This window comes from Apodemus sylvaticus, chromosome 8 (genome assembly GCF_947179515.1).
Source record: "Apodemus sylvaticus chromosome 8, mApoSyl1.1, whole genome shotgun sequence".
NCBI lineage: Eukaryota > Metazoa > Chordata > Mammalia > Rodentia > Muridae > Apodemus > Apodemus sylvaticus.
This window is the reverse complement of record NC_067479.1, coordinates 2,642,615-2,657,855: the sequence shown is the minus strand read 5'-3', so window position 1 is coordinate 2,657,855 and position 15,241 is coordinate 2,642,615. Positions and strand designations below refer to the sequence as shown.

The following is a 15,241-nucleotide window of genomic DNA, read 5'->3' as shown; positions in this document are numbered from 1 at the left end:
TGTGACTTTTTTTTTGATTTTGTTTTTTTTTTTTTTTGTTGAGACAGGGTTTCTCTGTGTAGTCCTGGCTGTCCTGAAACTCACTCTGTAGACCAGGCTGGCCTCTAACTCAGAGATCCGCCTGCCTCTGCCTCCCAGAGTGCTGGGAGGCGTGAGCCACCACCGCCCGGCTTTATGTGACTTTTATTGATAAATAAAAACTCAAACCCCCAGACCTGTGTTTTTATTGTTGGATGGAAGGACATAGAGAGGCATGACTGGACAAAGGGTATGATCTAGTATCTGGAGACAAGGCCTGCCGGCTCAGTCTCTTAGTACAAAATATCGAGGTGTAAATTAGAGATGGAATGAGTGTTCCTGATACTTCTTTGTCTCAGGCTCCATTTTGGCTGAACACAGACTAGATCCGCAGTGGAGACAGGAGAGTGGAATGGTCCTTTCTGGGTGCAGGCAGAAGAGGTCCGGGTGGGTGGGTGTGGCCTCACAGAAGGCTTGAACAGTCTGTTCTGTTGGTATCACAAACAAAGCAATAACTCAGTCTTGTAGAAATTCGGCATCCGTGTTCCCCGTCTGGCTGCATAGGGCTTCTGGGGTCTATTTTTTAATCCAGCTTCCGACAACGTTTTTAAGTGTCAATTCAGAACGAATGGAACATAGTGGCCACTAAAAACAAACTACAGAGCTAGAAGACAAGAGGACTTTTAGCTCGTGCACCACCGCAGGCTCACCGACTGTGGGCACGTTGATAATAAAAACAGCACAAAAAGCCTCTCGGAAATCTGAATCTGCTCAGCCAGAGGAAAAAGCAAGTTTCCCTAACTCAGGAGGAAAAAGCAAGTTTCCCTCAGAAGCAGGGCGAGCCTTGGGTCACCAAAGCCTCAGCGCAGGGCCCTCAGAGGAGGAGGGGTGTGGCTAGCGGGGTCGGGCGTGGTTTGGGGAAGAGAGGCGGTGCTTGGGGCCTTGCCAGCCGGAGCAAGAGGGGGCTGAGTCCAGCTGGACAGGCTGGGCCGTGGCGAGAGGGGACGGGCTAAGCCCTCAGGGCGGGCGTGGCCAAATCCGGCTGGGCGGGGCGGGGGCGGGGTGTAGGAGGGCCAGGTCGGAAAGATGGCGCTGTGTGTGCTGCGGAACGCGGTTCGCGGAGCGACGGCGCTGCCCAGGCTGTGAGTTCAGGTTCCCAGTCCCCGTCGCGCGCCGAAGGTGGTGGCCAGAGTGGTCCCCGGAGCCTGCATGGGCACTTTAGCCTGAAACCTCTGTGCCTCCCGTCCTTGACCTTTGCCAAGGTCGCTGCGGCTGCTGCCTCCCTGTGGGAGGGCTTTGCATGGACCCGGGCAATGGGTATAAACGTTGCTGGATTGTCAGCACCTGGCATTTAACGCGCTAACTTAGGGGCGCTCCGGAGTAGCTGAGACGCGACAACACACTCAGTACCTATGTGAAGCACAGTGGTTCCCAAATGTTTGGTCTCTGGACCCGCTTACAAAGCTAAGAATGATTAAGGGTTTCAAAGAACTTTTGCCAAAATCTGCTCATAAAATACACTGACTTTTCTTTTTTAGGTGAAAAGGGCATATATTTTGAATTTTTCTTTGGTTTAACAAGAGACGATGATAAGTCTTATGCTATCAGCTTTGGAGTAAATATTTGAAAAGAATTCCAGGATTTGGGGAGCCGAAGCAGAAAGACACAGGTTCAAGGCTACACTTATCTACATAGCAAGTTTGAGGCCAGCCTGGCCTGCATAGTAATACTAGTTGGTAAAAGATTGGTAGACTGTCACAAACAGGGACCCTTCCCCACGACACTTGCCCATCTGCTAACTGCATGTGTCCTGAGGTCGCCCTTAAGGTGTCCTGCCTATTATGCGGAAACAGGATCAGAGACTGTCTCAAAGTCCCACAGGAGCAATGATGCCGGCCAGAGTTGACAGTGTAGCGATTTTGTTCACATCTTTGCCTTGTGTGATTTACCCCAGACCCATGGCAGGACCGACTTGGTCTTAGGCACTTCACTTTCTCCATCTGTGGCCTTGCACCCTGGCTGGAGAATCACTCCTGGAACCTGAGCGGCGGTGAGGGAGTGGTCCTGGGCCAGTCCTGACCACACCCAGTCACCACTTCTAATATGTTTGGAGCTTTGTGTGAACTGCTTTTTACCTCCCCTCTGAACCACGTATCATCGCTACTAAGGGCAGGTACTTGGCTTTACTGAGCCAGTTGTGCTAAGTCACTGTGGTCCTTAGTGAACCCACTAGAGGAAACGAAATGCTGTCTGGGACCAGTGGGCTACTTCTGGCAGCTCCTTGCTTATTTTTTAGAGTGTCTGAACCCTTGCTGAGCACACAGGGGCCACTCTGGACCCTCCAGTCATGATCCCTGTTTCTGACCTACCAGTGTTTGCCCTGAGCTCTAGACTGTCATGCTATTTATGCAGTTGTCTGTGGCCATGCTGTATGTATATAAATTACCCTGCTTTCAAGGAAGGGAGCTTAACTCACTTGACAAGAGCCAAGAAATAGAGATGGGAACACACACACACACACACACACACACACACACACCCCATTAACATTGTTATATAGAACCATCTGTAGCTATTTCTCAAGCTACACATGAGTCCTTATGATGCTTCTAGTTCTAACACATCACTCAGGGACCAGTCTTCTTCCCCAGGCTTATTTTTAAAGCTCCACCCCAACAGTAGGAAATCTGGCTCCTGCTGCCTCCCATGCAGGCACTTAATTGTTCAGTCCTAGCAAGCATATGAATTATTAGCCCACACCCATTGGGAAGAAGTCCACCCACTAGAGGACGGTGCTCAGGCTCCCTCCAGTCTCATGAGCTCCATTTATTCCAGAATTGCTTAGGTCAGCACCCTTTTCTTTCTTCAAGCCCTTTTGGATACAAGCGGTGCTTTTCTTGGTCTGTATTCTTCTTAGGTACCCTCTACCCACAGACGATTTAGTTTTTACATTTACTTTATTTAGTGTGTGTGTGTGTGTGTGTGTGTGTGTGCACATGAATGTCAGCACAAACATATTGTAGTTTATGTGTGGCAGCCAGGGGACCATTTTCAGGAGTTGGTTTTCTTCCACCCTGGATGAAGTCAGGTTGTCAGGCCTGTGTAACATAGAGTTTTACTGCTGATCTGCCTCACTTAGTGTCAAAGAATTTGAACTGTACAGTGTGTAGTTTTTTTAGACTGGGTTCTTTATTTAACAATAGGCGTATGAAATTCCTTCATGTCTCTCATGACTTAATAACTCAGTTCTTTGTACTGTAATACAAAGTAATATCCCATTGGGTAGCTGTACCACAGTTGGTTATACAGTCTGTCATTGAAGGATATTTTGGTGGCGTCCAGTTCTTGTTGATCGTGCAGAAGCCTTCACTGTGTGTTTGTGTGTTCAGGTTTGCGTGTAGAGGAATGTAACAGTTGAATTCTTTCAGAAGATTGTGTTTAGCTTTATGAGAAGATGTCACCGTAGCTGCACCATCTTAGCTGCACCATCTTATCTGTGAATGTGAGTGTGCTGCTCTGCTGACTAATCCTTTGTAATTGTTGGTTAAAGAATGTTCAACAATTCTAAACGGTATGTGGCTACAGTGTCTTGTTTTTGGTTTGTTTGAGCCTGAAATCCTTTAGATGATGCTGTGGTGGTTTGAACAAGAGTGGCCTCTAGAGGCTCATGCATTTGAATGTTTGGTCCCTGGGTAGTGGAATTGTTTGGGGGAAGATTAGGAGGTGTGGCCTTCTTGGAGGCAGTGTGTCACTGGGGTCAGACTTTTTTGCACCCTTCCAAATGGTGATTTGCCATCTGTGTATATTCTCTGTAAGTTTGTCCCAACTACTTTGCTGATTTCTGAACTGTGTTGCATGTGATACTGTGATACAGTAAGTATGTATATTTGGTCTCTGTTCCTGTTTCCTGGAACAGAGCCCTAAACCACTGGACTCTTCTGAGTGACCTGAGTGTTGAGGGGCTGCTAGGCTTTGGGGTTTGGCCCCTTTCAGAAAGTCCATACCTGTGATTTGTCAGTTTGACACAAGATAGAAGAGAAGAAGGAACCACAAGATTGGTTCCTGCCTTGAGTTCCATCAGTGATGAAGTGTGACCTGACAGCTGTAAGTGGAAATGAACCCTGTCTGGTTTTATCACTGCAGCAGAGACCCTAACTAAAACACAAACTAAAGCCTGTGGTATATATATATATATATATATATATATATATATATATATATATATATATATATATATAAAACCATATATGGGAGTGTTGGGAGTGAAGATTGATCCCAAGTCACCATCAATCATGTCTGTGCAAGGAAGCTTCCATCAAAATCCAAAAGACCGGGTTTGGAGAGTGTCCAGGTTGTTGAGCACATGCAGCTTTCTGGAAGGGAGGTATGCTTAGAGAGGGCGTAGAGGCTCCCACCCCACCCTCACCCACCCCACCCTCTGTGCATCCTTCCATCTGTCTGCTCACCTGTACTCTTTACAGTCTCCAACAGTCATCCGTTTCCTTCAGTTCTCTGAGCCCTCCTAGTAAATGAACCGAATCTAACGAGTGGAGTCTTAGGAGCTCCTGACTTATGGCCAGTCCATCAGAACCACAAGGAAAACACCTGCTGCTTTTGTTTGTATCTGAAGTAAGGTAGACTTGAGGGACTGGGCCCTAAGTGTGTGGGATCTGGTATGTATTAGCTCTAGCTGGAAAATGTCAGCGTTGAGTTAAAGGATATCTAGGTGGTATCTGCAGAAGGATCGATTTCCCAGGTGTGTGGAGAGCTGTCCTCCCCATAAAAAGCTACATGAGCCCAAGGGAGAATGGGGACCCTCTGGTCATTTGCTTGCTGTTGAGTTTACTGTTGGTATATATCAGCTATAGTCTGTCATTGGATCTGCAGTTTGGAAATATTTTCTTCCAGTCTGTAGCTTTTCTCAGTATTCTCTTTAGACTGTATTCCAAAGAGAAAATATTTCTAATTTTAATGAAGTCCAGATAGTCATCTGTGGATCTTGAGAGCCTCTCCCTCCCCGTTCTTTCCTTCAGAAGGTAAACAGTGCTTTTGTTAGTCTCAGGTCTGTGACCCCTCCGGCTGTTTAAGCCAGTTCATCGAGGAATCTGCCCTTGTGTTTCATCCAGCATCAGTTGGTAGCACCTGTGGTTCTTTGTGGGTTGTCTGTCCTACTGCCTGCAACCTTTCCATTGCTTTATAGGCACTGATCTCTCTTTACAACCGTCTTGCCTGCTGCACAGTGATGGTTCTCTTGGGCCTTTTGCTTTTCTACATAAACTTCAGAATTAGTTTGTTAGCACCACAGTCTAATTTGCTGGTCTTTCAGCAGTGTTGCATCGAATTCATACAGCAAATCAGAGCAATTAACATCTTAAAAATCTTGAGTCTTGCTAGGCAGTGGTAGTACACGCCTGTAATCCCAGCACTCTGGAGGCAGAGGCAGGCAGATTTCTGAGTTCGAGGCCAGTCTGGTCTACAGAGCGAGTTCCAGAACAGCCAGGGCTATACAGAGAAACCCTGTCTTGAAAAAAACAAATCCAAAAACCAAACAACAACAACAACAAAACAAAACAAAACAAAACAAAAAAAACCCAAAAAAACAAAAACAAACAAACAAACAAAAATCTTGAGTCTTGAGATGGGAGACATGGCTCAGCAGTTCAAAACACTGGCTGCTCTTGCAGAGGACCTGGGTTCAATTCCCAGCACCCACAGGTTGACTCATAATCAGTAACTCCAATTCTAGGGCATCTGATGCCCTCTCTGGCCCCCTTGGGCACTGCATACACATGATACACAGATATTCATTTATACACATAAATCATTTATACACATAAAAATAAGCCACTTTAGAAAATGGAGGCACACCAGGCAGTAGTGACACACACTTTTTCTTTTCTTTCTTTCTTTTTTTTTTTTATTTTTTGGTTTTTCAAGACAGGGTTTCTTTGTGTAGTCCTGGCAGTCCTGGAACTCACTCTGTAAACCAGGCTAGCCTTGAACTCAGAAATACGCCTGCCCCTGCCTCCCAAGTGCTAGGATTAAGTAGCACATTTTTTTTAAAAGAATTTTTATTTATTTACTTATTAAATATTTATTTATTTATTTAATGAATGTGAGTACACTACCTGTCTTCAGACAAACCGGAAGAGGGCATCAGATCCTAGTACAGATGGCTGTGAGCCACCATGTGGTGTCTGGGAATTGAATTCAGAAACACTGGAAGAGCAGTCATTGCTCTTAATTACTGAGCCATCTCTCCAGTCCAATTCTGTGCTTTGAAGACACTGAGGTCATAAGACTCTGCTCTTGCATTCTTTAAGTTTTCTCAGGAGCACTCAGAATTCTCACATGACTTTTTTGGACTGTGTTCTGACTATTTATTTGTTTGTTTATTTGCTTATTATTTATTATTTATTTATTTATTTGCTAGCATCATTGTTTTGTGTGTGTCACAAACTCAGTAATTCATTGTTCTAATTTATATAAGTTTATGTATTTTATTTTCATTATTTATTTAGTTTCTGACACAGGGTCTTATGTAACTTTGGCTGGCCTGGTACTCACTATGTAGCCCAGGCTGACTCTGAAGTCACAGAGACTGGCCTGCCTCTATCTCCCAAGAGATGTGCAGTAGCACATCAGGTGAGGTGTGTGCATCAAAGAAGATGCAGAGGGGAAGCAGGCGCAGAACTGGACTCCTTGGGGGGGGGGCTTCTGGCATGTATGATGAATTTTATTGAGGGGAAAAGAGTTGCTGATTGTAAAACAATGCACTTTTCCTGGCACTCAGCCACTGCAGTGTGTTCAGCATAGCTCACTTGTTTTTCTACACTTTGCTTGTATGCTCAACGGGTTTAGAATTTTACTAGGTAATAAAGATATTATGGAGGAAATGGTATTTGTTTTCATACAGGTCACTTGGGTATGAATATAAACCCACTGCCATTCAAGCAGGTTCAGTTTACTTCATGTTGCTTTTATAGCTTGTTACTGTGGTTGAATACGTCCCTCAAAGTCATGTGTTGGGAACGAAATCCCCAAAGCAACAGTGTTGAGAGGTGGGACCTTTAAGAGGTAATTAGGTCATGATGGTTCTGTCCCGAGAATGGGCTGATGCTGATATTATGGGATTGTGTTCATGATTGAGAGTGGCTTTGTCATAAAAGTAAGTCAGGGCGGGGGTACCAGGAGTGAAGCTTGGTTGGTAGAGCGCCTGCCTGGCACGTACGAAGCCTTCAGTTCAATCCCAAACACCACATAAGCTGACCATGGTGGTACCCACTATAACGCCAGTACTCTGGAGATGGAGGCTGGAGGATCAGAAGTTCAAGGCCATCCTTAGTATACAGTGAACTCAAGGCCATCCTGGTCTATGTGAGACCCTGTTTCTAAATATCAAGACAGTTAAGTAATACATAAATAAGTAAATGTGAGTTCTGCCTCTTGTTTTCGTAGTGCTGGGGATCAAACTTGGGATACCAGGCATCATGCATGGGGGGAGTGCCCTATCTATCTCCTGGCATAGGCATCGTGCATGGGGGCATTGTCTATGGAAGATTGGCCTGCAGTTGTGATCCTCCAGCCCCAGACTCCTTAGCGCTGGGTCACATGCGAGTGCCAGAGTATCTGACAGTAATGAGCTTTTCTGTCAGTTACCCTCTCTTTGGCATTGGTATAGCAACGCAAAACGGACTAAGCCAATTAAATAACTTTTCTCAAATGGTTCAGTTAATAAATAGGCCTCAGAGTTGAGCTTTCTTTTCTCCTCATTTCCCCCTCCCACTGGGTTTAGAGAAGTGTTTATTATTTCTTTTTATTTCATTTTGTTCCTATTTTAGGTTGTTAAGCTGATAATGCAGATGCTTTAGTAATACCTGCTGTTACACACACACACACACACACACACACACACACACACACACACACACACACACACACACACACACACACATGCCTGCCAGACAAGGACTTTTCTCCTGAGCTAGTGCCCCAGCCCATATTTTGGAGGTTTTCTCCTGATTATTTTAGAAGACAGACTATCACATTTTGCACGTGTGTGAATGTTTTTGTGTATGACCATAACCACAGTTATTCATTTAGTCAATTCCTGAGTCTCCTTTCTTGGAAAATGCAGGGGTAAATATCCCTCCCGACTTTCTGGGGACCCCTGGAGGCAGCTGTTGATTTGTGACCTTGCAGGTTCAAAGCATATGGCTTTTGCAGCTCTTTTTTGGTGCTTGCTGTCAAATCATCTTCCAGAAGGACCAGTTGGTCACTCTGGACTGCAGGCTGCCTTGTAGAGCTTGCCTGCACCTCTTCCTCAGAATTAGCAGGCCCAGACTTGTGTAAACACAGAATGTCTGCTACAGAGCTGGTAGTGCCCGACATACGAAGAACCCTGTCCTCTGGCACTCGGCCTCAGCTGGCACTCTGACCGGCCAGGCAACTACCCAGGAGGCCATGTCTTTCTGCTAGCCGGGCTTCTGAGACCCACAGAAGTGCCCATTGATAATAAAGAGAGTCAATGTCCCGGCCATTTTTATAAGCACTCTGCGTGCGCGAGTTGGTGGCAGCAGCTCAGAATGGCCGCTGTTCTGTAAGCAGCTGCAGGGCCCTTCAGATACTGACAGAGCCTTCCTATAGTGGGACGTGCAAATGACAACAAAGATTCCATTATCCCTCTGCCCCCTCCCCTTCATGAGCGCCACATTCAATGTATTTGTTTTCTGAAATTATTTATTTGTTTGCTTGTTTGTTTGTTTTGTTTTGTTTTGTTTTTTTGAGACAGGGTTTCTCTGTGCAGCCCTGGCTGTATGTAACAGCCTGTAGACCAGGTTGGTCTTGAACTCAGAAATCCACCTGCCTCAACCTCCCAAGTGCTGGGATTAAAGGCATGCACAACACCACTGCCTGGCTTTGTATTTGTTTTTGAGACAGGGTCTCACACTGTAGCTCTGGATGTCCTATAGACCAGGCTGGCCTCAAACTCACAGAGATCTCCTGCTTCCTGAGTGCCAGGATTAGAGTTGTGTAACACCATACTTGGCAAGTTACAATTCCTATTTATTTGTATGCATCTGTGTGAGACAGGTGCTGGCGGCACAGCTTGGATGTAGAGGTCAAGGGTAACCTTGGGGGTTGGTTCTCTCTTCCCACTGTTTATGTTTGTGGGCTTGAACTCAGGTCATGAAGCTTAGAGGCAGGCACATTCATCTTGTGTGTGTGTATGCATGTGTGTATATGTGTGCACATGTGTGCGTACGTGCATGTGTACTTGCGTGTGCACATGTGTGTGCATGCACGTTTGTGTATGAGTATGCGTGTGCGTGTGTGTGTGTGTGTGTGTGTGCGCGCGCGCGCACGTGCATGCGTACGTGCATGTGTGTGTGTGTACCTGAATACCTACACTGGGCACTTGTGTGGAGATTAGAGGACAGCTTTCAGGAGCTGGTCTTCACCAGGTGAGTATGTGGCAGCATTGCACATAAGGTTTGGCACACACTAAATCCTTTTTACCTGCCTAGCCATCTCACCAGCTCAAGTTTAGCGGGAGACTCATTTCCTATTTAACTCACAGTTCTCATGGAGGAGCCACGTATTTGTAATCTCAGCTTTGGGGAAGTAGACCCAGGAGGGTCAGCCTTAGTTACATAGCAAGCTTCAGGCAAGCTTGGGCCATATGAGAACCTGTCTAAGAAAACAGACTCCAGGGCTGGAGAGATGGCTCAGCGGTTAAGAGCACAGTCTGGTTTTCCAGAGGTCCTGAGTTAAATTCCCAGCAACTACATGGTGCCTCACAACCATCTTCAATGGGATCTGATGCCGTCTTCTGCTGTGTCTGGAGACAGCAACAGTGTACTTACATACATAAAATAAATCTTTAAAAAATAAAAGAAAACAAACAACAAAATAAAGCAGTTCTATATTTCTAAAATGGCCTCTTTCCCCTTTACCATGGGCCCCCCTATAGAGCTTTTGAAAGATGTAAATGTATATGGGTCATTAAAATGGTTAAACCATTGTCACGCACACACTGGTTGGAAGGAATGGAGGCTCATGTAGAGGCGCGTAAATGTCTCTTGCCTTATTATCTAGTCTCACACTGGCCTTTTGGAGAAGGTTGCCTTGCTCATACTAGGTTTTGGTCCAAAATAAAAGTTTAACATTTAAAAAAAAAAAAAAAAAAAAAAAAAAAGGAAGCGCCCAGCCCCCTTACCGAATGTAGCTCATCCCTGAGACACTGGAGGGCGCTCTAGCAACAGAGATGTAGCTGATCTCGGCAATCGTGGACAGCGCCCTCACAAACAGGCTCTTTTTAAGAAAGGTGGGCGTGTTTTCCAGATCGTTCTTTAAGACAAATGAACGACACTTGTCTACACTGCCCTAGAGATGGTCTGTTTAAAAGCTGATTACAGACTTCTGTTGCACTGTACTCCAGTACCCCATGACCTTCCCTCTCACTGCCCTGGGCTGCCTGTGCCAGCCTGGGGCATTTCGCTCCTTAGATCTCAGGCCAGATGTCACTAATCCGGGAGGTCTTCCCTGGCGTCCCTGTGACAAAGCACCACAGCCAGCACCCCCCAGCAGCTGCCTCTGTGTCCTCTCCTCATGCAGCCCGGCTTTCCCCATCACGGCCTCTCCCAGAAGTATCAGGTGTTTATTTCTTGATTGTTTGACCTCCCTCCAAGCCACAAATATTCCCAGCACCAGGGATATGGCCTGCTTATTCTGTTGCTGTCAGGAAAAGCCTTACTGGGCTGGGATTGAGTTGGTGGAGTGGTGCCTGGTGTGACCAGAGCCTGGGTTTGATTTCTAGTACTGTAAAGACTCCGCATGGTGTTGCAGTCCTGAAATCTCAGGTACTGAGGAGTCAGGAGGATCAGAAGTTCTCATGTTCAACTAAATTATGAGTTAGCCTGGACTACCTGAGGCCCTGCAGAGAATGAGAGATAGTCAAATAAGAAAAGAACCATTGGGGCTGCTGAGATGGCTCAGTGGTTAAGAGCACTGAGTATTGTTCTGAAGGTCCTGAGTTCAAATCCCAGCAACCACATGGTGGCTCACAACCATCTGTAATGAGACCTGACACCTCTTCTGATGTCTGAAGACAGCTACAGTGTACTTACATGTATAAATAAATAAATCTTTAAAAAGAAAAGAAAAAAGAACCACTGACCTCAAGTAAGAGAACCTTGGAGAACTAAGAAATGTAGAAACACACAATAGTTATTTTGGTCTAGCCTGAGCTTATTTGAGCTCATATTGGCCAGAGTTTGTGGCACACGACTTTAATCCTAACACTTGGAGACAGAGGCAGGTGGCTCTCTGAGTTTGAGGCTAGACTAGTCTACAGGGTGAGTTTCAGGACAACCAGGGCTATACAGAGAAACCCTGTCTCCAAAAACGAAACAACAAAACCCAAAACAGATTAAAAATAAACAAAAAGAAAATAATAATAATAAAATAATAAAAATTCTGTACAGCTCCAATCTGTATCCCAGCTTCCTCTGGGAAGATGGGGTGGAGACAAGAGAAAGGGACGCAAAACAGCAACTGGAACAAGAGAGACTCTGCCTCTAAAACAAGATGAAGGAGAGACTGACTGCGCCGTCCATGAACAGAATGCACATGCTCACACCCAGACAACAGAGTAAATAAGTCCTTTAAAAATGTTGTATATGAGGATGTGGGGTTGGATCTAGGAGGAGTTAGGAGAGGACTGGGGGATTAATATGATTAAGATACACTGAAGCAATTTTCAAAGAATTAAAATAAGTGTGCCAAAAAAAATGGAGAGAGTGGAGCATGACTGAGGGTAGACATGTGAGAGTGACCTTGGTCTCCACATACGTGCATAGGCATGTGTACACAGCATGTTCACACAACACACAGACACACACACACAGAGCAAGGAATTGGATGTCCTAAATTTTATGCTTATTCTCAAGGTTTAGACTTAGAAAAACAGATTATCTGTTTGGTTTGGTTTTTTTTTTTTTTAAGATTTTATTTTATTTTATTGGAATAGTATCTTATTATGTAACCCTGGCCACCCTGGGCTAACCTGCCTCTGTACTGGGATTAAAGTTGCATACTATCACACCTGGCAAGATTTCACTTTTTATTTTATTTTTTAAGATTCATTTATTTGCTAGGTGTTGTGGCACACACCTTCAATCCCAGGTTTGGCAGAGGCAGGCAGATTTCTGTGAATTTGAGGCCAGCCTGATTTACAGAGTGAGTTCCAGGACAGCAATGGATGCACAGAGAAACCCTGTCTCAAAACAAAATGAAACAAAGAAACAAACCAAACAAAGATTCATTCATTGTGTATGAGTTGCTTTTGTCTGTATGTATACCTGGGTACATGTGCATGCAATATTCATGGAGGCCAGAAGAGGGCGCCGGATTCCCTGGAACTCGAGTTACAGACAGTTGTGAGGTGCCCAACATAAGGGTTAGGCATGGACTCTGAGTCTCTGCAAGTGTTTCTAATCACTGAAGCCATCCCCCAGTCCTCAGATATCCGAATTGTGTCTGTGTCCTGCTCCCTCATCCCCTGTCCTGTCTACTTTCCTTGTCTTCCTGGCACCCCCTAAGCCGGCCCACAGTGCTCTCATAGCCCATACCTGCCCTGGGTCCTGCAGCCAACAATTCACTGAGAGTGACCGAAGAGCCTGGTGGGGAAGACGTAGTCCTCCCCAAGCCGGCTTTCATGAAAGCCTTTTGCAAGAGTTTCAACAGCAACACTGTAGCCAGTCAAGAGGATTTTTTACAGGGAAAGGCCTGTAAGTCTCTATGTGGACACAGAAAATCAATCCCGAGGTAACCTCTGGCCCTCCTGCTCTGGTTAGTTTAGGATATGAGTTGGATCACCAGGGTCTACCCGTGTGTGGAACATCAGGGCTTTCCAGACTAGTCTGGTGACAAGCCGGTTACTGTGGACGCTGCCTTTCCCTGCAGCTTAGATACAGACTTTGTTGAAGTTTGGTCTATTGCTTTGCATTATAATGCTAAGTTCTATACTCACAGTCCTAGGTCTTTGGGTGTAGAATCCAGAAGGAGGAGAGAAGAGGCGAGGAGGCAGAGGAAGTTGTCATGGGTGAGTGTCAAGGAAAACATGGCCCTGAGGGCTGCTGGCCAACTGAAGCCAAGAGCAGCCCAGGGGAAACACAGTAAGTAATAATTCGGGGTGATTGATAGGAAAGCAGCTTCTAATAGCAGGGAGGGCTGGTGGCTGCCTAGCTCTTGTGCTGATTAAGGCTTATTGTAAGTAGTAAAAGTTGTGTGCCTTTTATCTGGGAAGGAAGTTAAATGGTCACAGGTGGGGTAGAAACCCTGCTTGTGATTTACATTGTCTACAACGTCCTTTACGTATATATGTATATATCATCTTCCTCTTGCTCCCCCACCTCCTGTGTGCAGGGGTGAGGTGGGGCTGGGGGTGGTCCTGGGGGTTAATCCCAGCGCCTCACACGTGTCAATCAAGTACTTAACCAGGCCTACATAGGGACTATATAGTCTTACTGATCTTAAGTTCCTTAAGCCAGGCTCTGGTGGTACCCATCCCTTTACAACAGTAAATTTTGGGACCACTTCTGATTGGCCGCCCTGCCCGAACCTGTGGTGTACCTGGGTCTCCTCATTTCCACTCTTCTTCCCAGCATCTCCCCCATGCCTCCCCTTGCACCCTGTTCATCCACCCTACAGCAGCACACACAGCCCTTACTCCTGCTTCACTCCCTGGAGCGAAGTCTCCATGACTTCTCTGGAGTCTCTCCCTGACTCCAAATTGTGCTCATCTTCCAGGGCTGCCTTCTCCTGGCAGCCTGTCCTGTTGGACCTCTGAGGTGGCAGCATCTCCAGCCTTCAAAGCCCTGCCCTCCCTCCTCCGCTGACTCGCCCCGCCCTCTTTCCTCCGCTGACTCGCCCCGCCTTCCCTCCTCAGCTGGCTGTCACTGCCCCTCTTTGATGTGCTAAGGTTTGATGTGACCCTCAACTCCCTATTCTTCTCACACCTCACCGGCTTCCAACTCTTTTTCCTCACCAAGTGAGTTTGCTATTCCTATAGCAGATTATTCCCAATTTTGTGGCTCAGAACAACACAAACATTGCTCCCTGTAGGTCAGAAGCCTGACAGAGACTCAGCGGGCTGAACCCAAAGCATTCACAGGACTATGTGTGCTAAGAGGAGCCTGTTTCTCTGACTCTTCCAGCTCATAGGGGCACAGCATCCTTTGTCTGTGGCTCCCTCTGTCTTCAAAGCTGGCAGTGAAGTGAGTTAGCACACTGTAGTCTGTCTAGTTTCACTTCTGACTCCTCCTTCCGCTTGTGACTGGGATAGGCCCTCCGTCCCTGACAGCAGCTCACATGATTTTCTCCTTCCGTCCCGCATCTTCATATAACCTAAGGCAGCACAGGTTCTGCGGACGAGGGCATGGGTGTCTCAGAGGAACCATTGCCCTGCCCACCCACTACAATCCTGAATTGAGGTTCAAGCTCTCTGGTGTAATGTCCAGTTGACTGGCTCCTTCACCTTCCTCACGGTCTCCTATGCGACATAGCAGCTGTATAGATATTAAAATCATACTGCTGAGGCTGGAGAGTTGGCTCACAGGTTAAGAGTTCACACTGTTCTTACAGAGGACTTGAGTTCAGTTCCCAGAATCCATGTTTAAGTGACTCACAGCCACCTGTAATATTAGTTCCAGGGCTCTAATATCTGTGACCTCAGTGGACACTTCATGTATGCATATCAACACACACACATACACACACATGCATACCACACACACACATATACTTCTGACTTTGTTAGGCACTTAATGTCTAACTAACAAACACACATGCACACACACACATGCACACACACATACACACACACACATGCACACACACATATGCCTCTGACCTCCATGGACACTCCTGTGTGCATGTCAATATATATATATATGCACACACACATACACACACACACCACACCTCTGACCTTGGTAGACACTCTTGTGTATATATGGATCAACACATACACACATATGCACACACACTTACACACATGCATACACACATACCTCTGACCTCAGTAGATACTCATGTGTATATACCAACAAACACACACATGCACACACAAACACATACTCAGTTAAAAGATAGGAAAATAAGGCAGCAGATCTCTGAGTCTGAAGCCAGCCTCATCTACAGAGTATGCTCCAGGACAGCC

General features: G+C 46.1%; 2 protein-coding genes across 6 annotated transcripts in view; both read left to right on the top strand.

Annotated features, from left to right (window-relative positions):
* Nucleotides 1–15,241, top strand: part of Pcca (propionyl-CoA carboxylase subunit alpha) — a 774,935-nt gene that overhangs the window by 62,437 nt on the left and 697,257 nt on the right. The gene's annotated exons all lie outside the window — the stretch shown is intronic.
* The window catches only part of Clybl (citramalyl-CoA lyase), a 221,414-nt gene continuing 207,247 nt past the window's right edge, over nt 1,075–15,241 (top strand). For all 5 annotated transcript variants that reach the window (XM_052190584.1, XM_052190583.1, XM_052190581.1 and 2 more), the window contains exon 1: nt 1,075–1,160. In XM_052190584.1, coding sequence (XP_052046544.1) covers nt 1,105–1,160 — 56 coding nt within the window. In that variant the 5' untranslated portion in view covers nt 1,075–1,104. The remainder of the gene's footprint in view (nt 1,161–15,241) is intronic.